The 23782-nt window shown below is 41.5% G+C and overlaps 1 protein-coding gene across 26 annotated transcripts in view; it reads left to right on the top strand.

Annotated features, from left to right (window-relative positions):
• Positions 1 to 23782, top strand: part of NR1H4 (nuclear receptor subfamily 1 group H member 4) — a 124365-nt gene that overhangs the window by 75016 nt on the left and 25567 nt on the right. For 17 of the 26 annotated variants that reach the window (XR_014845146.1, XR_014845147.1, XR_014845149.1 and 14 more), the window contains one exon: positions 10610 to 10975. Coding sequence is in view for 18 of the 26 variants with exons in the window: in XM_021090933.2 (XP_020946592.2) it covers positions 10610 to 10975 (366 nt within the window). In the remaining 8 variants the exon portion in view is untranslated. Of the gene's footprint in view, positions 1 to 4619; positions 4757 to 10587; positions 10976 to 23782 lie in introns of those variants that run through there. The other 9 variants (XR_014845151.1, XR_014845150.1, XM_013998033.3 and 6 more) reach the window with 3 other exon arrangements.

Genomic DNA, 23782 nt, shown 5'->3' with positions numbered 1-23782 from the left:
TGTCTTTTGCTTAAGTTAAAAGAACCTTTAAGATGTTACAGAATCAGTCAGGTGTTTTAAAATACAATTAAAGGTCTTGAGAGGCAGTGTTGCATAATATTTCTGATATTTGATTTCAAATATTTTCCCATCTCATTGAATTTAACGCAAGTGAATGGAGTTCTGACTTGATGGGTAAATCAAAGCTGAAAGTTTCAAGAAGAAGAAAGTTACCACTGGCTCAGATAAAATGTAGCTTTGCTTTAGCATAATTTAAATACATTGTTACTACCATGTCTTAGCCATATCTCTCCCAGATTTAAGCGGTCAGGAAGACTTTTATTAATTCACTGTGGCTTTAGTTTTAGCTCTCCCAGGATTCTCAGATCTGGTACTCTTGTTAGTGAGGTTAAGAAATGGGAGAAGGGGAGTTCCCATTGGGGCTCAGCGGGTTAAGAACCTGACATAGTGTCCGTGAAGATGCAGATTCAATCCTGGCCTCACACAGTGGCTTAAGGATCCAGCGGTGCCATAGGTTGTGTTGTAGGTCGCAGATCTGGCTAAAGGAAGCTAAGGCTCGGATCCAGCACTGCCATGGCTCTAGCTCTGATTTGACTCCTAGGCTGGGAACTTCCATATGCTCCAGGTGCAGCCCTAAAAAGAAAAAATAAATAAAATAAAATAATTGGAAGAAGGAAAAGAAATATCCGAAGAGCCTTCCTTCTTACAAAATAGATTACTACTTCTTTTAGATGGGGCATGCATCCTTTGGGAAAGACATGCAATGAGATGCATGTTGGCCAACTGGTGGGCGAATCTATTGCCATCCAGGGCCTGGCTCTCAACCTTGCAGGTTAAGAAATGGGATGAGCAATGAGATCCTGCTGTGTAGCACTGGGAACTATGTCTGGTCACTTATGATGGAGCATAATAATGTGAGTAAAAAGAATGTATACATGTATGTGTAACTGGGTCACCATGTTGTACAGTAGGAAACTGACAGAACACCAGCTATAATGGAAAAAAAATAAAAATCATTATATATATATATATATGTACACACACACACACATATATAAAAGAAATAGGTCTCAGAGTTTCTCATAATAATCAAATTGATCAAGGTTGACTATGAAATCAGACTGCAAATTTATACATTTAGATTGATAAAAAAGAATTTTGTTCCTAACAGTTACTATTCAGTAGTGCTTTCTACGTGTTAAGCATCATACTAAGTACATGTTAGATTTGTTAGTGGACTCTCTGTGTTCAATCTCATCTCTGCCATTTACTGGCATGTGGTCTTAGGCAAATTCCTTAACTTTGTCCCTGTTACTTCCCTTTCTTAATAGAATTTTCAGAAGAATGCCTGGCACATTGTAAGTACTCTGTAACTGTTTGCTATTAATATTAATTCTCACTCCCACAAGGTAGATCCCATTACTATTCCCCTCTTGCTGGGGAGAAAATGGAGATTTAAAGATGTTAAACAATCTGGTAAATAATACAGTTGCACAGATAGTAAGTAGACAACCAAAATATAATCAGGACAAGAAATCAGAATTGGATGTTTAAGGATTCAGGCTAAGAGAACACTTAGCCTCGTATTCATCTTTTTAGCAGAGAAAGTCTTTCTAATGAGATTATATTGTTCAGTCTGTTGGCCAAGTCTCTTCTCAAGGATAGTTCCAAGAAAAGTCTTGGCAGCATTTGCTCTGGGACTTCCCTTTTTTTTTTTCATGGCATCAGAGCTGATGCTTCCACTTGCCGCAAGTGGCATATCATTCACATTGCTTCCAAGTACCACTTACAACAGTGCTGTCTGATGGAACTTTCTGTGATGATGGAAATGTTCTAGATTTACCTCCTCTAATGCATTGACCACTATCCACATGTGGCTCTTGACCACTTAAAAATGTGACTAGTGTAACTGAGGAATTGATTCTAATATAATTTAAATTAAATTTAAGTTGCCACATGTGGCTCGTGGGTCCTGTTTCAAACAGCACAGATTTGCAGGGGGAGGAAATGTATTTGGGGAAAAAAAAATAGCATGAGACAAGTGGTCTTCACTGAAAGAGGAGCAAAGTTATCCAATCAGTCTTATTATGAGAACACCCTGTGTGAATTTCACTCAGGAACAGGGGTTTCCTGGATCAGCTAAATTATCCTGCTCATTTTCCTTTTTAGTATTGAAGTTTTGGAGGGCAACAGACTGACCCATTTGCTTGACCCATGAAAAACTCAGTAGAGAATTCTTGGACTATAAAATTCAAAGACAGTTCGTCCTGGTTCATAGCCTTTGGGTAGCTCTTCCACCTTAGAGTCCCTCAGGGCAAGGATAGCTCTTGGGTTGTGAGGAGAATGAGATCAGAAGTAAACTGAGGGGCGTTCCCATCGTGGCTCAGTGGTTAACGAATTCGACTAGGAACCATGAGGTTGCGGGTTCCATCCCTGGCCTTGCTCAGTGGGTTAACGATCCGGCATTGCCATGAGCTGTGGTGTAGGTCGAAGACGCGGCTCGGATCCCGCGTTGCTGTGGCTCTGGCATAGGCCGGCGGCTACAGCTCCGATTGGACTCCTAGCCTGGGAACATCCCATATGCCTTAGGAGCGGCCCAAGAAATCACAAAAAAAAAAAAAAAAAAGAAGTAAACTGAGGATTTAGAACAGTTTTGCAAATGGTAATTCTTTTTTTTTTTTTTTTTTTTGTCTTTTTGCCATTTCTTGGGCCACTCCCGCGGCATATGGGAAGTTCCCAGGCTAGGGGTCGAATCGGAGGTGTAGCCGCGGGCCTAGCCAGAGCCACAGCAACGCGGGATCCGAGCCGCATCTGCAACCTACACCACGTCTGCAACCTACACCACAGCTCACAGCAATGCCGGATTGTTAACTGAGCAAGGGCAGGGATCGAACCTGCAACCTCATGGTTCCTAGTTGGATTCGTTAACCACTGAGCCACGATGGGAACTCCTGCGAATGGTAATTCTTGATTGAGCAATCTAGACTGAAATACACCCAGGAACCATCGCTCTTTCTTCTTTCCTGTCCAGTAGGTTGAGTGTCATTAGATTTTTCTACCACATGGTTTTGAGTGAGAAGACCTTGGTAAAAGCCTTAGCTTCATCCCTTAAGAGCTGGGTGACTTTCAACAAATCATTTAACATCACTCTGAGTTGCCTTTCCAAGTCTGTAAAATGGAGTCAAAGAGAGCAGGCATCATAAATAATACCTTCCTCAAAGGGTGTAAGTAAGGATCAAGTGAGATAATGCACATCGCACCACTTTGTAAACCTGTAAAGGCTGGAGAAATGGCTTAGCAAAGATTATTACGTTTACATAGATTGCCTTTGCCCTTTAAAACCGCTTTCATATTTATTATGTCATTTTTATCTTCACAACAGACCTGTGAGGGAAGTAGGCCGGGAATTATTATCTATGTTTTACCATCTGTTGATGTAGACAAATGAAGTCTGCAGAAACTGAGAGACTGGCCTAAGGTTCCCCTGTGTGTCTGGTTGCATTATCTCTGAGCTCGACCTCAGACCTTATTTGAAAGCCCTCCCTTCCAAAAAATAAGCCACAGTCACAAGCTTGGTATCCACAAATGATGTGGCAGAAATTATCCCTACTTAGTAAGAAAGCCACCCAACAACATGAGTCCAAAGCTGAAAAATCACATCAAGGTAATAATGGCAGGTAGCCACCCACTGTGATGAGCATTTGATAAGTGTTATTGTATTTAATCCTCATAATAACTCTATGAGGTCGTGTGATTTATCAGCCCCACTTTACAGATGAGGAAATTGAGGCAGCAAATGGTTCAGGAATTTGTCCATGGTCTGCAGAACTAGTGAGTACCAAGGTAGACTGCATGTATTAGCTCGTTAATGCTGCTATAATTAAATACCACAGCTCGGGTGGCTAAAATGACAGAAATGTATTATTTTACCATTCGGGAGGCTAGAAGTCCAAAATCGAAGTGTTAGCAGGGTTGGTTCCTTCTAAAGGCTGAGAGGGAGGAATTGTTCCTGCTTTCTCTTCTGGCTTGTAGATGATGACTTTTTCTTTGTGTCTCTGCCCATGGTCTATTCTCTGTGAGTTTCTGTCTCTGAAATATGAATTTCCTATTTGTAAAAGGACATTGGTCATATGGAACCAACCTAATGACCTCCTCATAACTTGATTACCTCTATAAATACATTGTCTCCAAATAATGTCACACACTGAGGTACTGGGAGTTTGAACTTCGACATACTAATTGGGAGGGGGGCACAGTTCCACCCATAGTACTGGACATAAACCCAGATTAATTGGCCTCACACTTAAAAAACATTGTGCTTTAATGCTTCCTGACATTACAAAATCGTACCATTCTGTACCCTTTTGAAAGGAATGAATGTCAAGATGTAGAGCATGGCACTTGACCGCCAAATCCACTGAACAGAAATCTGTCCTCTAAAAATTCTTAAACTGGAACGTGCTTCCCCAAAATATTTATCTAGGAGACTGGTTTCTAGCTTACTGGGCGATTTGGCATTGAGGACTTTTCTCATAAACATTTACAAATATTCTGCTCGGTAATGAAGTTAATCAGTAAACCATACAACCTCTGGCCTCTGTCACTCCTTACCTAGTCTCATTTTCAGTTGCTGTGAGTGAGCTAAGGATGGTAATGCAGTTTCAGGAGTTAGAAAATCCAATTCCAATCAGTCCTTGTCACAGCCACACGTCGCCTGGGTTTACCATGGAGATGATGAGCATGAAGCCTGCCAAAGGTAGGAGCCTGTTCACAGGTGCATGTGCTAGAGCTTCTGCCTCTGGGCTCAGGAAATGGGGGGGGGGGGTGCTTTTATTTGAGATTCCAGCAACAGGTCTCCATCAGAAATGGCTAGGCCAGAACCCAAAGACTGAGGTGAGAAGTTGGGGCCGGGTGATTTTTATGGGGTTCCAGGCAGGTGGGTATCTCATTGAAATGAAATCTAAGTGTGTTTTCCCAATTCTTCACTGGATATTATGAAATACAAGCACCATTCTTCTAAGTTAAACACTAGGCAATTCTAACCTTCATGCCTGTGGACTCTTGGAAAAAGATTTTAAGTACATTATTTAATGGATTGTTTCTATAATAGCAAGTCTCAGATCCCAGTGGGTCATGAAATCTATTTTGTGGCTTGTGACCAGCATTGAAAATTTAGGGTGGAATAGAACAGGATAGAAGTAGGGTAGAAATGTCAGAATGCACATCAAGAGGTAGGGATAATGTTATTTTACGGAAATTTTGTTGCGATTATTTATACATATATATAAGTGTGTACAGGAGTCATGATATAGGATGTATTTCAAACTATGGGTTGTGGTGAGAAAAATAAAAATAGATCCAGAAACACTAATGTACTGAATTAGTTTCACTGTAGATTTCTCCCAATAGTCAATGGAAAATCATGAGTAAAGAGTTCATCTTTAAGTGCAGTTTATTTTTTTTCCTCTGAAGTAAAATATAGATTATAATGAAATCATAGACAGTATGCTATAATATTGTCTGTTTTGATTTTTTTTTTCAAAATGGAATCTCACCTTTTGAATTTCCAGCTAAAAGGGAAACGAATCAATTTTACAGTCATTACAATTTTGAGGATATTTTTGAGTGTAGACTTGGCAGCGTGTTATTTTGTTTAAATGTGATGTTTAAAAATGACTGACACTGTATTTAGAAATAAAAATTAGTTGGAAGGCTGGGGAAGCAAATTTTCCACCATTTCAACTTAGTAAACATTTATTAAAGATTTACACTGTGTCAGACATTGTGTGAGGTGCCAGGAATGAAGAGAAAAAAAGGAAATATACAGTAACCTAATGTATTCTGTACGAGTTCACAGACTACCCACAACAATGACAAAAATGTATTGAATGTTTTTGCTGATTCAGGCACTATGCCATTTACATTCTTTGTCTTAGTTTATCTTTCTTACAACCACTCACCTAAGTACTATATTTTGTTTCGATTACTCTATTATCCCAGCTTTACAGAGGAAGGAGCAGAAGGTTAGAGAAGTTCAATATCTTTCCCAAGTTCATTTACCCAGCGGTTGCAGGTGAACTGAATACAGATTTGTTTACACAGCAGGATACCCCTGATGAGTATGTCCTACCTCCTCAAGTGATACCGTGTAAAAGATAAGTCTATAAACTGACAGAAGCGACGGTACACGCTTCTAAGTGCCGCAGTAGAAGTGTGTACAGAAGGTAGGAGAGATTACTTCTGCCTATGACAACGGGGGACAGACCTCACAGGGGAGATGATGAGTTGACAAGTCAGTTAACAAACCAACATCACAAAGGCCTGGCACCAGGAAACAACTTGACAAACCAAGTCATATCATCTATTAGGAAACCAAGGACTGGGAAATAAAGGAAGGCAAAGAGGCAATTTTTCCCTTCCAGAAACATTTCAACACACGCTCATGAAACATTTGCTAGAGGCAGCACCGTGCCCCGGATGAAAAACAGGATGTAATGTGAACCCTTTGTCAGGCTCCTCAGAAAGTACCTGGGTTCATGGGAAAGTGCCAGTCTTCCGTGCACACGATTCTCCCATTTGGGCACACAGTGGTTCTGGTCACAAATGCCTCAGAGCTGTGCTATCTGATAAGGCAGTCATTAGCCACATGTAGCTATTGAACTTTCAATTTTAATTGTTTAACGTTAACATAAAATGAAAATTTCATTTCCTCCTTATCACTAGCCATGTTTCAAATGTTCAGTATTCCACATGGTTAGCGGCTACCGTATTGGAAGGTATAGAACAATTCCATCTCAGAAAGTTCCCTTTGATGGTACCTTTTAGAGAAACATTCAAATGCTGTGAAATGACTCTCTATTCAGAAACATTTTGCTTCCCTTTGCAGGGGGTCTCAGACTCTTCTGGAGTCCATTCAAGTGTTCCTACTTAAGAACTCTTCCTTAAACTCCCATGGAGAATTTCCCATTATAAAAAAATCCACCGTCTCCTATTCCTACTTCTTGATAAACTGATTCCTAAAAGTCACTCATTAATTCATATATCCCTTTAAATTGTATTAAAGTAGAAATAAATTTACCGTTTTAGAAAGTACGTTCTAAAGTTAACCTACCTCAGCTCTCTCCACATCTTATATTCTATCAGAAGATTCTATATTTGTTTACTTGGTTTTGCCCTGGCTCTTGACAGTACTGCCGGCAATCCCTCCCCATCCCAGACACACAAACAAGAGGAAGTCTGGAGCTTCTTCTGTTTTATATCTGTAGTGTTCATTGTTGTATCCTCAGAACTGAGCACAATGTCTGGCAAATAGTAAGTGCTCAATATATTTATAAGTGAAAGACATATGCTATAACTTATATCATGAAAACAGACTTCATGTATTAATATTTACTAATTAACCGTCAATTAACTATCTTTAGAATGAAAATTTTGCTAAATTCTTTAAGGAAAAAAAATTGACTTTTTATGGCGCTCAGCTTATCAAAACTTTTTCTCAAAGCCAGTATTGCATACTTAAAATTACCTCATGGTATAGCCAAGGCTGCGTGTTAGTAGCCTCATTCTGCAGAAGAAATTGAAACAGCAGAACATTAGGCAGTTCAGGGTCTCACAGTGGAAGAGTCTCACAGAGTTCATGGTGGAAGGTGTTCTTGTCCCACCATTTTGGAATATATTGTCCATGATGGTTTTTTGAGTGTAAGTTACCTGTATATTTATCGTCTCTACTCTGTGGAGACTTGGTGGAGACACTGCGAAATGCTAGAATCAGCTGTGCTTTGGGAATAGAGGCATTATTTAATAATGTTGTGTGGTGATCTCCTCTTACCATGTTTTGCCGTTTTCATGTAGGAGAATCAATGTCTTTGTGAAAGCCTTCCATTTTAGTAGAGATGATTGGTATTGATATAATATTGTCAACACAATATGATTGATACGACATGGATAACATGATTTGGCTTCATTTGGAACTCTGTTGTGTCTCTTGATTATGAAAAGATCTGTTGAAATATTGCTCAGCGATCTTGCAATTGTTATGTGAGGAGAAAAAACCTACCTACTGCCTTAGATTCTGCAGAATACAGATTCTGTCATTAGTGTATTATTTGACTTCAGGCAAGTTGCTTAACTCTACTGGACCTTAGATGGAGAGAATCTGGGGCAGAGGGTGAGGATGGGGACTTGAGTGGAGGTGAGATGGGTTGGAGGATAAAAATCTAAGCGTAAGTATAGGTGAAAATAATGCTTTTAATGTTTTTAGCTCTTTTTGGCTGTATTCACACCATAGTTAATTATTAAATAGATCAAGACTCTGCTAAATTTTATCTTTTCTCTTTTCTGCAATAATTCCATTGTTTAATATTCTTCCATTTTGGGGTCATAAGACAAAGCACCATTGCCCAAACTTTTTGACTGTGAGGTATACTGGCCCAGTGCTGGTTTCACCTGGATATGTTAAGCATGAAAGAGATGAAATTGGCTTTGCACAGATATTGTATACTCTGTGTCTGTCAGTTGTTTCCCGGATCAGTGCAGAAAGCATTCTCTTCAACAGATATTTAACATACATATTTTCTACTTTGGAAAGGCCCTGAATTCTAATAGCCCATAAGCTTTTGGTCATATACTTGTAGAGGTTTTAGATGTAAGACAACAACAACAATTATAAGGTCATCCAGCATGGAGTCTTCTCTTTACAGATGAACGAAGGGAGGCCCTGGCAGGGTAGGTAAGTACCGTATCACTAAGTTCAGAGCCAAGATGCCCAGGGACCTAGGGAAAGGGCAGACTTTCCAAGAGAAGCTATATTTAAAGGGAAACTTAGAGATAAATGGAGAACAGTGAGCTGACACTCTTGGAGGGAACGGCTGCGTTGAGGAAGGTTCCAGACTCAGAAAGCAGAATATGGGAGAGGTCCTGAGGCTGGATGTAGCAAGGCACATTCAAGGACTGTGGAAGTTGGAATGAAGGAAGTGACTGGAAAGGAAAGAAAGGAAAAGATCATGCAGAGTCTTGCAGGCCTAGTTATAGGTTCCCTCCAAGCAGAGGCATTAAAGGGACCTGTGAACTCAAGTATAGAGGGAGAAAGAGAAAGGCTTTTACTATTTTGCTTAAAGCATCACACATCTGAAATTATCCCAGAGAGGAGCCATTCTGTACTTGGGCTTTAAAGTCAGACCCACAGTTCAAATCTCAGCTACTTAGTTGGGTAGGAATAAAGTTGCCTAACTACTCTGTGCCTCGGATGGCTTATTTGTGAGTGGGGTTAATACTGTTACCCACCTCACAGGATTTAGTGAGACAGAAAGGACAAAAGACAGACTTTGCATATATGCCTGTCCTTTATCCATGGATTGTTGAATGTTTTCCATGTTGAATGGTTTTTTAACATTACTCATATTTCTTTCCTTCCTTCCTTCCTTCCTTCCTTCCTTCCTTCTCCTTCCTTCCTTCTCCTTCTTTCCTTCCTTCCTTCCTTCTTTCCTCCCTTCCTCCCTTCCTTCCTTCCTTCTTTCTTTTTTTGCTTTTTAGGGCTGCACCTGTGGCAAAAGGAGGTTTCCAGGCTAGGGGTCGAATCGGAGATACAGCCGCTGGCCTACACCACAGCCACAGCAATGCAGGATCCAAGCTGAGACTGCCACCTACACCACAGCTCACGGCAATGCCAGACCCTTAACCCACTGAGTGAGGCCAGGGATCGAACCCACAACCTCATGGTTCCTAGTCAGATTCATTTCTTCTGCACCACAACGGGACCTCCTCCTTTTTTCTTTTAAACACTCCCGTTTATTCTCCTTTTTTTCCATGTTGTATTTTTTTTATTGGTTTACAAAAGCTCTGGAGTTCCAGTCGTGGTGCAGTGGTTAATGAATCCAACTAGGAACCATGAGGTTGTGGGTTTGATCCCTGGCCTTGCTCAGTGGGTTAAGGATCTGGCATTGCCACGAGCTGTGGTATAGGTTGCAGATGCGGCTCAGATCCTGCGTTGCTATGGCTGTGGCGTAGGCCAGTGGCTACAGCTCCGATTCAACCCCAGCCTGGAAACCTCCATATGCCGAGGGTGTGGCCCTAAAAAAGGCAAAAAGACAGACAAACAAACAACAAAAAAACCCCCACAAAAGCTCGTTACATATTAATGAGTTTTGTCTGTCCTCTATATTGCAGATATTTTCTGAGCTTTTTTAAATGTTGTCATTTAATCTTTCTATAGTTTTTTTTTACTATAAAAATTGTTAGTTTTTTTTTTTTTCTTTTTAGAGGTACACCTGCAGCATATGGAAGTTTTCAGGCTAAGGGTCCAATCTGGAGCTGCAGCTGGCAGCCTACACCTCAGCCACATCAGTGCAGGATCCAAGTCACGTTTGTGACCTACACCACAGCTCGTGGCAATACCGGCTCCTTAATCCACTTAGTGAGGCCAGGGATTGAACCCCCCATCCTCATGTTTTGTTACTGCTGAGCCATACAGGAACGCCCGATAGTCATGAATTCTATATGGTTAAATATCAGCCTTTTCTTAGAGCCCACACTCCTAACCATTTACTCAACTGCCTCTTATTTCTAGAATGATGACGATGTTAATTCTAGTTTCATTGTCACTTTTGTTCAGGTGTACTAACAGAACAAGCAGCAGGTCCTCTGGGACAGAATCTCGAAGTGGAACCATACTCACAATACAACAGTGTTCCGTTTCCTCAAGTTCAACCACAGATTTCCTCATCTTCCTATTATTCCAACCTGGGTTTCTACCCCCAGCAGCCTGAAGAGTGGTACTCTCCTGGCATATATGAACTCAGGCGAATGCCTGCTGAGACTCTCTACCAGGGAGAGGCTGGGGAAGTAGAGATTCCTGTGACAAAGAAGACCCGACTGGGTGCATCAACAGGGAGAATAAAAGGGGATGAGCTTTGTGTCGTTTGCGGAGACAGAGCATCTGGATACCATTATAATGCACTGACCTGTGAGGGGTGCAAAGGTAAGCAAGCACCTTTTGGTTGGCAGTTTTCTCTTTGTAAAGGTTTTTCCCTATTAGTTGATGAAATCCCTCAAACTGGATTCTTCTGTTTCGCCCAGTAACTTCCCATTGTCTCCTCCTCAGCTCCTGCTTCTTCCTATCTCTTCGCCTTCACTGGGATATCACAGATTTCCATGAAATGCTTACTAGAGTATTTAGCTTGACCATGAGTAACCTTTTTTTTCTATTCACAACCTCTCACATTGTGAGTAGAAATTATTTATTTAATTTTTGGGGAGCCTTTTTGTCGTTTAGGGCCACAGCCACGGCATATGGAGGTTCCCAGGCTAGTGGTCTAATCAGAGCCACAGCTGCCGGCCTACCACCACAGCTCACGGTAACGCCAGAGCCTTAACCCACTGAGCAAAGCCAGGGATCGAACCTGCATCCTCATGGATGGTAGTTTGCTAACCACTGAGCCATGACAGGAACTCTGTGAGTGGGAATTTATGATTGTTGGTTTTGTTTGTTTGTTTTTTAGAGAAAGAGAAATTGCTGAACTCATTTCTTCTAAAATTAAGGTCAAGGAGAATAAGATTGTATTCAATAAATATCTTAAAATACATTTTCATGTAGTCTAGTTATTGAGAAAAATAGGGAGAAAAGCCAAAGGAGGCAAAAAGGAAGTAATAATAGCCTCTATTGAACAAAATATTTCACTTAATAGGAACAGAGGTCCATGAGCAATGCTGTAGAGGAACCAATGAAATTGCAATCCATTTAGGGTGGATGAAACACGTGAAACCTGAAAATGACTCAGTATAAAGCCATATGTGATCATTCTCCCAATGAGTCACAGATGATAATTTTGTAAAATTTCAGAGTAAAGAACATAGTGGACTAGTAGGTTCATCCATTTATTTTTGTAATTGTTCATCCTGCAAATATTTAGGGGATGTCTACCATGTATGAGGCACTCTGTTAGCTTCTAGGACTTTGAAAGATGATTAAGAACTGTTCCTTGAGCAGGATATGGTGAATGGTGTGCCAATTTGGTGTTTCCAGATGCCAAACGTTTCCATAAAAATAAACAGGGAACCCAGTCACATAAGAATGACTCTTAGACATTTCAAACCTTTGAAATTTCAAAGGATCAGATCGCGTAAAACTCTACTAGTCACCTCTTTAAAATTTGGTGTGATTTCATTAGATTTAAAAAAAACCCAACGTAGTATTTATGCTCCAAGCTTTAAAGTTAAAATGGGTCTATAAAGAAAATATAAAAGATCTCTTTTATGGCTTCAAAATACACTCATCCTTTTTTGTGGAGACTCAAGTCTGTGTAGGTAAAATAAACAAATTCTTTGAAGGTATACATTGTGTCTTCTTTAGCCCTGCTACTCCTCATAGCATCTAACACAGTGTCTGGCACATAATAAATGTGGATTTTTAATTAATTAATTAATTAATTTGCTTTATAGGGCAGCACCTGTGGCATATGGAAGTTTCCAGGCTGGGGTCCAGTCAGAGCCTATGCCACAGTCATGGCAACGCCGGATCTAAGCCACATCTGCGACTTACACTACAGCTCCTGGTAACACCAGATCCCAAAACCACTGAGTGAGGCTAGGGATCAAACTTGCATCCTCATGGATACTAGTTGGATTCGTTTCCTCTGTGCCACAGTAGGAACTCCTAAATGTTGTTTTTTTGGTTTTTTTTGACATAATGAAAATCCATGCTCATCAATGAAACAGTATATACAACTCTACCTTGTAGAAAGACATTCATAACTTTTTATAATATTTAATTCTTCTCTACTTCCAAATAATAAAAGTAAATACTACAACCTCAATATTTGGTGACAATTTCTATTTGGCTACACATATGGTGTGTGGAATTTCCTGGGTAGGGTTTGAACCCATGCCACAGCTGTGACCTGAGCCACAGCAGTAACAGTGCTGTATCCTGAACCACTGGGCCACCAGGAAACTCCAACATTTTTTGTTTTCTTTTTAGAGCCACATTTGTGGCAAATGGAAGTTCCCAGGCTAGGGGTCAAGTGGGAACTGCAGCTGACAACCTACGCCACAGCTACAGCAACACCAGAGCTGAGCTGCATCTATGACCTACACCACAGCTGCAGCTCTGAATCCTTAATCCACTGAGTGAGGCCAGGGATCAAACCTGCATCCTCATGGATACTAGTTAGATTCTTAACCCATTGAGCCACAATGGGAACTCCAACAATTTTTTTTTTTTTTTTTTGTGAGCAGGCAGTTACAGAGATGAAAATAATCTTATGCAACAGTTTAGAAAAAGGGTTGAAATGAAGCAGGAAGGAACTGTTTGTTGGTTAGAAAAATAAACTAGTTTCAAAATGACCAGCCTGAAAATTGGATAGAAGTAAAACTGAAAGTTTTATGTGTAGCTCTGAGAAATCAACTACTGACTACATAAAGCAAGTAGAGCTTTATAGTAGCACTAGTCAAAGCGTGGCTGGGTCTGTTATGCTGGAGGGTGAAAATGAAGACCAAAAGATGATGCTTATAGAATGCCACACTGGGGGCTTATTTCAAAAATAATTTTCTGACACTAATAAGAAGTCTTCCAACAGTGAGAGTGGCTTCCTGCCTTAGGCGATAATGAACCCCTCATTATTATGGGAATTCAGGAAGAGATTAGATGGCTAGGCTTGAATTCTCATATAGGAAATGTCTGCACTGTATGGGAAATGACATTAGTTGGTTTCTAAGGTTCTTCTTTTAATCTTCTGAAGCTATGGTACCATTGTTTATAACATTCTAATTATTTCATGTCTGTATGTCTTTTCTTCTAAACTAGTTTGTAAATTACATAAGTAAATATATATATATATATATTTATATACTATATATATACGTAGTTCATCTCACTCCTCCTGTTGTTATGAGTTGATGAAAGAGAATGTTGGACCAGGGCTTCGGAATCACAAGGCTATTGACATTTGGGGCCAGATAACTCTTTGTTGTGGGGGCGTGTCTTATATACATTGTGGGATGTTTAGCAGAATCTTTGTCTTCTACCCACTAGATGCCAGTAGCACCCGCCTAGTTGTGACAACCAAAAATGTTTGAAGACATTGCTAAAATTCCCCTGAGTGGCAGACTCACGTCACTGAGAACCTTTGGGATAGACTACTCAGTTCAAAGTACTTAAAAAAAAAAAAAAAAAGAGTTCCCTGGTGGCCTAGTGGGTTAGTATCCGTCACTGTCACTGCTGTGGCGCAGGTTTGATGCCTGGCCCAGGAATTTCTGCATGCCATGGGCTCAGCTCAAAAAAAAAAAAAAACAAAACAAACAAACAAAAACAAAAACAAAAAAACCCTGACTTTTATAATATAGAGTTTCTCAAACTTGAGTTATATGCGGAGTTTCTTGAAGGAGGCCGTTTCTTGGGTGTCTCGAATGGATATAATTCAAATTGCTTGTATCAAATTCCTTATGCTATTTTTTAGGATGGCAGAAGATTTCTATGCAACAAAAGAACAAAAATAATTCTCAAAATGAAATACAAACTAAACCAGAAAATCAACAAAACAGACTGCTTAGATTATGTAGTTTTGTTACCCAAAGTGTTACACACACGTTCTTTTGAGTTTGGTATGCCTGTATACTACATATCACATGAGGCCTCAATTCCCCACTGCTTTTCTCCATTCGAGCAGTTAGTTCATGTAAACCTTGGCTCATCTAGAACTCCATTCGGCCATCCCTGAGGTGGTACCTCCCATGCATATTAAGTTATCTTTGCCTTTTTCTCCTGGCTCTCAACAAATAAATCATACTTCTTGTTATTAATGAGATCACGGGCACAAACAAAGATGAGGGCAATTAGTTTGAATGGCAGTGTAAGACAGTCATAGAGATGATCCAGACGATGCTATTAGTAATTCTTAAAGATATCCATAAGATAAAAAAAGTAAAAATAAATTCAATATACATGAAGGACTTAGAAAAAAGTCTGTACATAGTCAAAACTCAGTCAATGCCTATTATTATTATTATTATTGTCATGGTCTTAGAATCTGTTAATGTCTAGTGGCAATGTGACTACATTCTGCTTTTCTTGATAAATATCGATGCCCGACCCAGTATCAGCTGCTTGACAAGACTTAGTCTATTTGATATTGACTCAAGTTATGAAAGGCCTCTTTCCCTTGTTGGTTTAGACCTGTGCTACTCACCGTGTGGTCCTGGACCACAAGCACCGGCCTTGCATGGGGAGTTGCAGGAAATCTAACTTTGAGGGCCCCACTCCAGACCCACTGGGTCAGAATTTCTGGGAACGGGGCCCAAGCATCTGTGATTTAACAAGTCCTCCTTGTTAAACTTTGAGAACTACTTGGTTGTGTTTGTGATTGTGAGATTCTCAAGGATGAGGATGCTGCTCTCCATGAGGTCTCCAGGAGGAAGATTCAATGGATAGAAATGAGGAGGAGAAATTCGGACTAAAAAGATACAAAGTCTAATCTAAGTGACGTTTCCTGCTTAAAGGGAAACAGAAAAGAACATGAATAGTTTATTCTGAAAATCTAATTCAACAGAAAGTCTTGTTATATATACCCACGAACCTTCAAATTTCAGTGCCAATGACATGCCAATTCTTACGGCAGGCAGTCTACAACCATTTTTTTGGGTGTCCGCAGCAACTATGGAAAATAGGTATTACTGTCTGTGTTAAAAGGGAGGAATATCATTTCAAAAAGAAGCTGATATTTAGGGCTAATTCACAGCTTATGTGATGTACTCACTACAATTCAGTAGTAAACTTACTAATTCTCACACCTTATCCCCGTTTTATAAACGAAGAAGGTGAATTCCAAGAGGTTAATCGGAGGATTGGGCCCTATTGTGGAGGATTGGGCCCTGGGGGCAGTGCTGGGGTTCTTGGTGCTGTAAATACAGTCCAGGGTCTGCTAGGTGCTATTCTTTTTGGTCTGCAGTCACCAGTGGGAAAGGTCTCTGAGGTGCCATCCAGATGTTCTGAGCGCTCTTCCTTCCTGTCTGGCCCCACCTGTTTCCCTGTCACTCAGGTGGGTGGGTTCCTGATGCTGCCACAGAGTCACACTGGGATGCCTGACTGCCCAGAGAAGCCACGGGCTATGTCCCTTGCTCCTGTGCCTCCCTGGGAACAGGGGACCCCAAGGGCCTCCTCAGGTTCACCCCAGGAAAAGAGCACAAGAATCCCTCTGTTACAGGATTTCCGAATGACACAGAGTTCCTAGAAGCTTTCACAAATCCAGTCCCAGGACTCAGCCTGGAGATTAGGGCTGGGAGGGACAGAGTTCAGGACTTTCTCAGGTCCTTACCCTGCCTTAGCTCTTTGGTTGTCCGCCTCTCCCAGTTGGAGGAAATTTTGCTAGTGTCTGGGATCTTAGGGCTTAGGCTTTGGTGACTGAAAAGCCTATAACTGGCTCTTTTGTGCTTTTTATATGTTCTCTTGAGAAAACACATGACAGTCATTCCAGCTCAATGAATAGGAAGGAGGTGCCCAGAAGAGTGTAGGGTACAAGCCAAAGAACCAGGGCCCCCGGGCCGGGCAAGCCTAACAGTTGGGCAACTTGTCCCCCACCCTCACTCCTGACCCCTTGGATATTTGCACTCACCAGATGCAAAATGAATTTCACTCCATAACCTTCCATCAAAGGGAGTGGGAGCACTGGGGTTTGACAGGTGTGTGTTGAATCTAGGCTCTGTACTTGCTGGCCAATAAAGAAGTTGCTTAATATATTTGACAGAATTCAACAAAGTAAAGCAGAAAACAGATTTCAAGCAGAGGGGAATTAGTACTGGAGAAGTTGGAAGGGCAGAGGAGCGGGTTCTATGCTGAGCTTCCAGGAGGAGGCAAGGCTGCTCCAAGCCACATTGCAGAAGTGGCTTACTAGGGCGGTTGTTTTTCAAGACACGGGGAGTCAGGAAGCTAACACAAGAATTGTTGACTCCAGGGAGTTTCCATCATAGCGCAGCGGAAACGAATCTGACTAGGAACCATGAGGTTGCGGGTTTGATCCCTGGCCTTGCTCAGTGGGTTAAGGATCCTGCGTTGCCGTGAGCTGTGGTGTAGTTTGCAGATGTGGTTCTGATCTGCTGTTGGTGTGGCTGTGGGGTAGGCTGGCAGCTGTAGCTCCGATTCGACCCCTAGCCTGGGAACCTCCGTGTGCCACGGGTGCGGCCCTAAAAAGACAAAAGACAAAAAAAAAAAAAGAGGGAAAAAAGAATTGTTGACTCCAGGAAGATGGCACCTTTGCTGCCATTTAGGGATTGGGAAGCTGCCCTCACTGCAATGACTGGCTCGAGAGCCGTGGCACGTGTGCTCAGTCTGCACATACGAAAGATGTATGCCCTGAGTCTAGTCTCTCAGAGCCCTGGAGGTTAGCAACTGGAGTCCAAGATGCTGCCACAGCAAAGCTCCACGATCCTGTGTGCCAGGAGAGACAACAGAAACAAAAGCACAGCTCCTATTTCACGTCCACTTTTCAGTTATCTTACAAGGGCAGATGTTTGGCAGAGCTTAAGTCATATCCACATGTAGCCGCAAGGGAGTCTGAGAAAGACCGTGTTCAACCCTCCTGCCTTTACAGGAGAAGATGCACACACCCAGCTAGCCTATCCTTCGTTGATGGAATATGTAACTTTTCTGAGCCTCCAATCTGCAAATTGGGTATAATATCTATTTCACACAGTCTGTCTGAAGATTAAATTAGATTTTTTTATGTGAAGATCCTGATAGCTCTCATGCCTTAGGACTTCACTGCAGATATTTCATAAAACACACACACACGAACACACACACCCACACCCTACCATTCTCACACATACACGTGCACACACACAGGAGAAAAATTTTTTAACTTTTGAGATCACAGTTAAACTTCCTGATTTCCCTGGCCTCTATACCTGTTTGTTAGACATATTTTAATTTTCATGAGCATTTTTCTTTGTTGTAGGCATTTATGGCATCTACGAGATAAATTTTGAATTTTTTTTTTAAATTAATAACTGCAAAACACAAGCATGATGCTGAGTGACAATGACTGCCATTTGTTCCCGGCCCTAGATTAAACCGAGAACTTCCTCTCCCCCTCAGTTATCAGTGGAGCATATGGAAATGTGCTGATGTCCGCATGAATTTCAATTCAAACCTCAAACCTCAGTGAACAGAACTGATCTGCATCTGACTGGGTATTTCCAATGGTTGCATTCCCAAATAGGTCAGTGTCACTCACAATTGTCCCCATGCCAGGAGAACCTCGACTATCAGTGAGAGAATGGTAGAATTCTTAAAGGGCATTTATGAGTAAATGGGGGCAGCATTGTCCTTTTCCACATATTTTTATATAAGATAGTGAACCGGTATTGGACTTAATACTCAGGTTTTAGAAGAGATTCCAAAATTATTGGAACAGTTGTGGTATGTAGGATACATGTAAGCAACATCCCAGAGTAATTCCAAGTCAGTTCTTTTTAAACTTATTTAAGAACAAGAAACTATTAGAAATTGTAGTGATTAAAAGTAAGCATTGGAAGGAGTTCCCGTAGTGACTCAGTGGTTAACAAATCCGACTAGGAACCATGGGGTTGTGGGTTCAAACCCTGGCCTTGCTCAGTGGGTTAAGGATCTGGTGTTGCCGTGAGCTATGGTGTTGGTTCCAGACGTGGCTCAGATCTCGAGTCTCTGTGGCTGTGGCGTAGGCTGGAGGGTACAGCTCCAATTAGACCCCTAGCCTGGGAATCTGCATGTGCCGCAGGAGTAGCTCTAGAAAAGGCACAAAGACAAAAAAAAAAAAAGGACAGGTGGACTTTTTTTTTTTTTTTTTTTTTTCTCCTGTGGCTCCCTAAGAGATTAGGGGGAAAAAAATCCTTAAAAGCAAAAATTAGCAAAAACTAAATAGGCAAGAATGATTTTTGTCATTGCAAAAGTTTGAAAGTTTGCTTTTATCTTTTTTTCTTTTTAGGGCCGCACCCATGGCACATAGAAGTTCCCAGGCTAGGGTCAAGTTGGAGCTTTAGCTACGGGCCTACACCACAGCTCACAGCAATGGGCAATGCCGGATCCTTAACCCACTGAGCGAGGCTAGGGATCGAACCTATGTTCTCATGGATGCTAGTCAGATTCGTTTCCACTGAGTCACTATGGGAACTCCACAGTTTGCTTTTTCAAAAAACAGTGATCTAAAAGAGCTCCTGCCAGGTGATCAGGAGTGTATTATCGAGTTCTAAAAATTTCAGCAAGCAGCTCAAGGAGAAGAATTGAAGAAATCTAAGAAATTGTGTGATGGAAACCAAAGCTTACATTACCTGTTTTGTTTTGTTTGGATTAAACAGCAGAAGTTTATTTTCGCAAGGTTCAGAAGGCCAGAAGTCCAAGATCATGGTATTGGCAAGTTTGGTTCTCCCGTGGCCTCTGTCCTGGGCTTGCAGGTGGCTGCTTCTCACTGTGTCCTCACAAGGCTTTTTCTTGCTCATGCCTCCCTGGTGTCTCTATTTCTTACAAAGATTCTGGTCCTGTTGGAAGGTCTTTCAGGGCCCTGCTTTAGGACCTTGTTTAATAGTAATTACCTTCTTAAAAGTCCTATTTCCAAATACAGTAACATTGGAGGTCGAGGCTTCAGCCTAAGAATTTTAGGGCATATATGGTCTAGGATTGGCAACCCTTTTCTCTAATTTGTGCTACTTTACAGCTTTCTACCAGTGAGACATAAGTGAAGAAGACAGCTGGGGTTGGGGAGGGAGAATAAGATGCTTCCAAAGGAGTTTTGGAGATGGTGATGAAACTCTGGAGCATTTAACACGAAGTATGGGATTTGTGGAGATTAATGTCAAAATACAATTTTCAGGAATGTAAGGTCTTTACTAGGATAGAATAATATAGTGATTAAGACCATAGCGTTTGGAACAGAGCCTATCAGGGTTCAAATCTGTGCTCTACTATTTGCTATCTGCAAGACCTTGAGCAAATGACTTAATTTCTGTCTAACTCAGTCTCCTTATCTGTAAGAGGGAGATAAGAATAGGATCTACCTCCTCGGATTCTTATGAGTGTTAAGTAAAACACCATATGCAAGGTGTTTAACAGTGCCTGATACAAAACCAGTCCAAGATAAGTGGGTGGTGGAGTCCTTTTATTCTTTGGTCTGCTGAGATGGAGCCAAAGGCTGACTCTATTGAGGCCATATTGGATATTAAGATAACTTGTTGCTCAGCTCTGTGGGTTTGTTGCTGTTTCAACAGCAAGGAGACACTGAAACGTATAAACACCAGGCAACATTTGATTGATTTCAAAGTAATGGGTAGCCTACTGTCAGTCCGGTATGCACATGTGTGTTGTGTATGCAAGGTGTGTGTGTGATTTGGGTGTGGGGCAGGGTATAGGGGTTCTTTCTGTATAAAGAAGCAGGATGCACAATATTCTGCATAACTGAGGAGTCCATTTTACCATCCTGTAGATATTTGCCTGCCTCCCAGGAATCCCCCTAGTGCTACACACTCCTCAGATGGCAATGCCAGCCCTGTCTATTCATCTTTTATTACCAGGGAGCCTCTGCTCCTCGGTGAATTTCCTTTCCATTCATTTTCAAATGACTTTTCTGATATGGGCATTGTTGAATAGGCACAAGATAGAGGCAGAGGGATGTGTATGGATTGATTTGCATAAGTATAAATACAGTATATATATCCATATTTAAGTGATATATTGATAATATTGTGTTGTCACCTCAGAGTGAAAGCTAATTAACTTGGCTATTGAGATGATAATGACTTCTTTCTCAGTTAATACCGGAGTAAAAAAAAAAAAAAAAAAAAAACCTGCGTTGTTCCTTTGACTCATCTTGGAATAAGGAATTTTATTTCTGTTAATTATCAAGCAATCGCCCCTGGGAGGGGCTGCAGCTTAGTGGGAGGATTGACTCAGGCTGAAGTGGTCATTGAGCTCAATCATTCGGTGCCAGGAAAAAAAATTCTTTTTTTTTTTTTGCCTATAGTTTTCTTTTGAGATGATTTGGTATTTGCTCTCTCAATATCAACATTGATCTGAATCAGAGTCTTTTTTAAGACTTTATGTGGTTGGATTTGACATTTAGGAAAATGGTGACATCTTTCCTGCTAAAAGTTACACCAGCTGACAAATTCATCAGTCTATGACTTTTTTAACCTTGACATCTCATTTTAAACTTTTTCTTCAGCCTGTTTTCCTGTGGAGCTAGTTATCAAGTCCTGAAAATTCCTCTGGTTCCTCCTCCCTGTTCTCCCCCTGCCCAGCTAGTTCAGCCTCCAGGCTCCCTGTGTCACCTTTCCTGACTTTGCCCCAAGGAATCTTCCCACCAGGCAGGTTGCGTTAGACCCTCCCTTGCCAAAACCTTCTAAAGGCTGCTCTTTCTCTCCTGGATAAAGACTCAACTCCTTTGCTTGGAGTTCAAGGACATTTAACGGCACTCTGTCCCACTGCATGCCCCATCCATCTTCCACTAATTCTCCCTACACTCTCCCTCTCATCAAATGGATCATCTACCCTCCCTTGGAATTGCAGTAACTCTGTGCCTTTGCTTATGTCCTTTCTCCCTCAAAGTCATATTTCAAAATCCTACGTATTCGTCAAGGTCCAGCTCAAGTTCTACCTCCTATATGAATTCTTCTGTGAGTCCTCCAAACTTGGAATTAATCAGGGCCATTCCCAGCCCCTATAATGCCTTTTCCTCAAGACTCCAGACTTCTAGCTGTTGCGAAATTGTCATATTACAGTGATTTTTTTAGAGCAATTTTTTTGTCTTCTGCTTGGAAAATTATCATAGCAAATGTACAAGTCTCCAAGTCTATGATGGAATTTCTCTCTCCTTCAATGTGGCACAACCTTCACATGCATTCAGTGTGGCTGTGAAATGATCACTTTTTCATCTACATCACAACAATTTATTATTTAATTAGCTATCCAATGTATTACAATTTATTACTTAATTAGCTATCCTATCACTCTATATTGCATTGTGTTGTGAATTTACTCTGAAGACTAGGGATGTTTTCTTCACTTTGGTGTGCCCCTGGGTCAGAGAATGCAGCTTTCAAAGAGTAGGTAGTTAATATTAAGTTATTCTACTCTCTTGTAACCCAGGAGGGGCATTGCCAGCACAGTGGTTAGGAGTGTGGGCTTTGGTGCATGACTACCTGGATTTGAATCTTTCTAGTCCACTTATTAATCATATGATTATGGCCAACATACTTAACCTCTCTCTACCTTTTTTCTTCATCTGTAACATGGGGACACAAGATATTATCTTCCTCATAAAATTGATATGATGATTAAATAAATGCAGGTGAAGTGGTTAGAACAACAGCTACTGGGTGCTCAATCAATGTCAGCTATTATTCCAACAGGCTGGGAAAATAAGAAGGCTACTGCTGTCTCAGTTTTGGCAGAAGCATGAAGACAGTAGATGCTGTATTCCAAAGTGAGCCCATCTTGTGGTGGATAGTCAAGAGCTAGTTAAATACCTTGCCTACTTTGAGGGTATGAAGTGGGCAGGGGTTAGAAATTAGAGAGAGGCCTTTAAAGACTTTGGAGTATGTGACTAGGGTGCTAGGAATGCCACATCCCCATTGCAAAAGGGTAGGTATGGTGTGTGGCTGTCTGCCCCTAGGCACCACCACTGGAAAGTGTGGGACTTTTGTGTAAATTAGAAAAACCTGTTCCCCCTGCCCCCGGGTAATGTCTGTACACTAAGGAGGCTCTGCTGCCCCAGGCCCATGGGAAGGTCCTCAACAGGCTCACTCAAGGAGAATGACATGTAGCCGCTACAGCTGAGGGACACGAGATTGGCATCTGCCTTTCATCTGAGAAGTTCAACGGGCAGGAAGGCAGATGGCTGAGTGCTTATAGAGAGTGGGAGACGTTTTCTCTGAGTTTGTTGGAGCAGAGAAAACTGGCATGGGCTTAAATCTGTGCCAAGAGGGCCATGTGGAGGGGCCTTGGAATAAGGAGGGTGGAGGTGTGCCAAATTCCTAGTTGTGGAAGAAGGAGATACAAGCCATGGGCTAGAATAGAGGTATATTTGCCCTCATTAAGGAACTGCAGAGGAAAGGATGCCAGTGATGGGAAGAGTTCTCAAAAGAACCCAGCCCAAGGGAGAAGAGTCAGTTTCAGAATCTTGCTAGGTACAAACCAGCTTCTAACAACACCCGGCAAGTGGGCACTTTCCAATCACTTCTTCCCCTGCCTCCCACAATCCTCCCCCTGCTCACCACTGCACCTCGACTCTAGAAGTGTCAGGAACTCTGGTCACCCAATTTCATGGATGGAGGAAGAAGAGGAGAAGCAGAAAGGCAGCCAGTCAGCCCCCTCCCTGGCTCCAGGCAGCTGAACTGTAGCCATTGCAGCTGCAGCTATACTCCCCACAGGGGAGATGTTTACTTTTAAACTAAGGTTGGCATGGTTATTATCATAGCAAGCTGGATACAGTAAGTACTGAATTGAAACCTGAAATTCGACCTCTCCCTATGTATCTGGTAAGCAGCCACTTATTTTTCAAGAGTTAGCTTCTGACCTCAGCGTCAGAACTGACCATTCAGTCAGCCTTCCTCCCACCCCCATAACTCCAGCACAGCCCAGGAACATGGAATTTCTCTCGTTTGGTTGTTTGCATCTCTTTATTCTCAATCAACCAGTCAACTGTGAGAGGGCAAGGATGGTGTGTTCACCGGTGCCCAGAGCTCATTAGCACTATTATCTCCCAATAAAGATACACTCATGACAGTAATCTATCTTTAAGAACAAATTCCGATTTTTCCTAGGAGA

The sequence above is a fragment of the Sus scrofa genome, chromosome 5 (genome assembly GCF_054392235.1).
Source record: "Sus scrofa isolate SSC_HxYL_T2T_F1_AM1 chromosome 5, Sscrofa_HxYL_maternal_Yorkshire_Landrace_v2.0, whole genome shotgun sequence".
Lineage (NCBI taxonomy): Eukaryota > Metazoa > Chordata > Mammalia > Artiodactyla > Suidae > Sus > Sus scrofa.
This window is presented reverse-complemented; position numbering and strand designations above follow the sequence as displayed.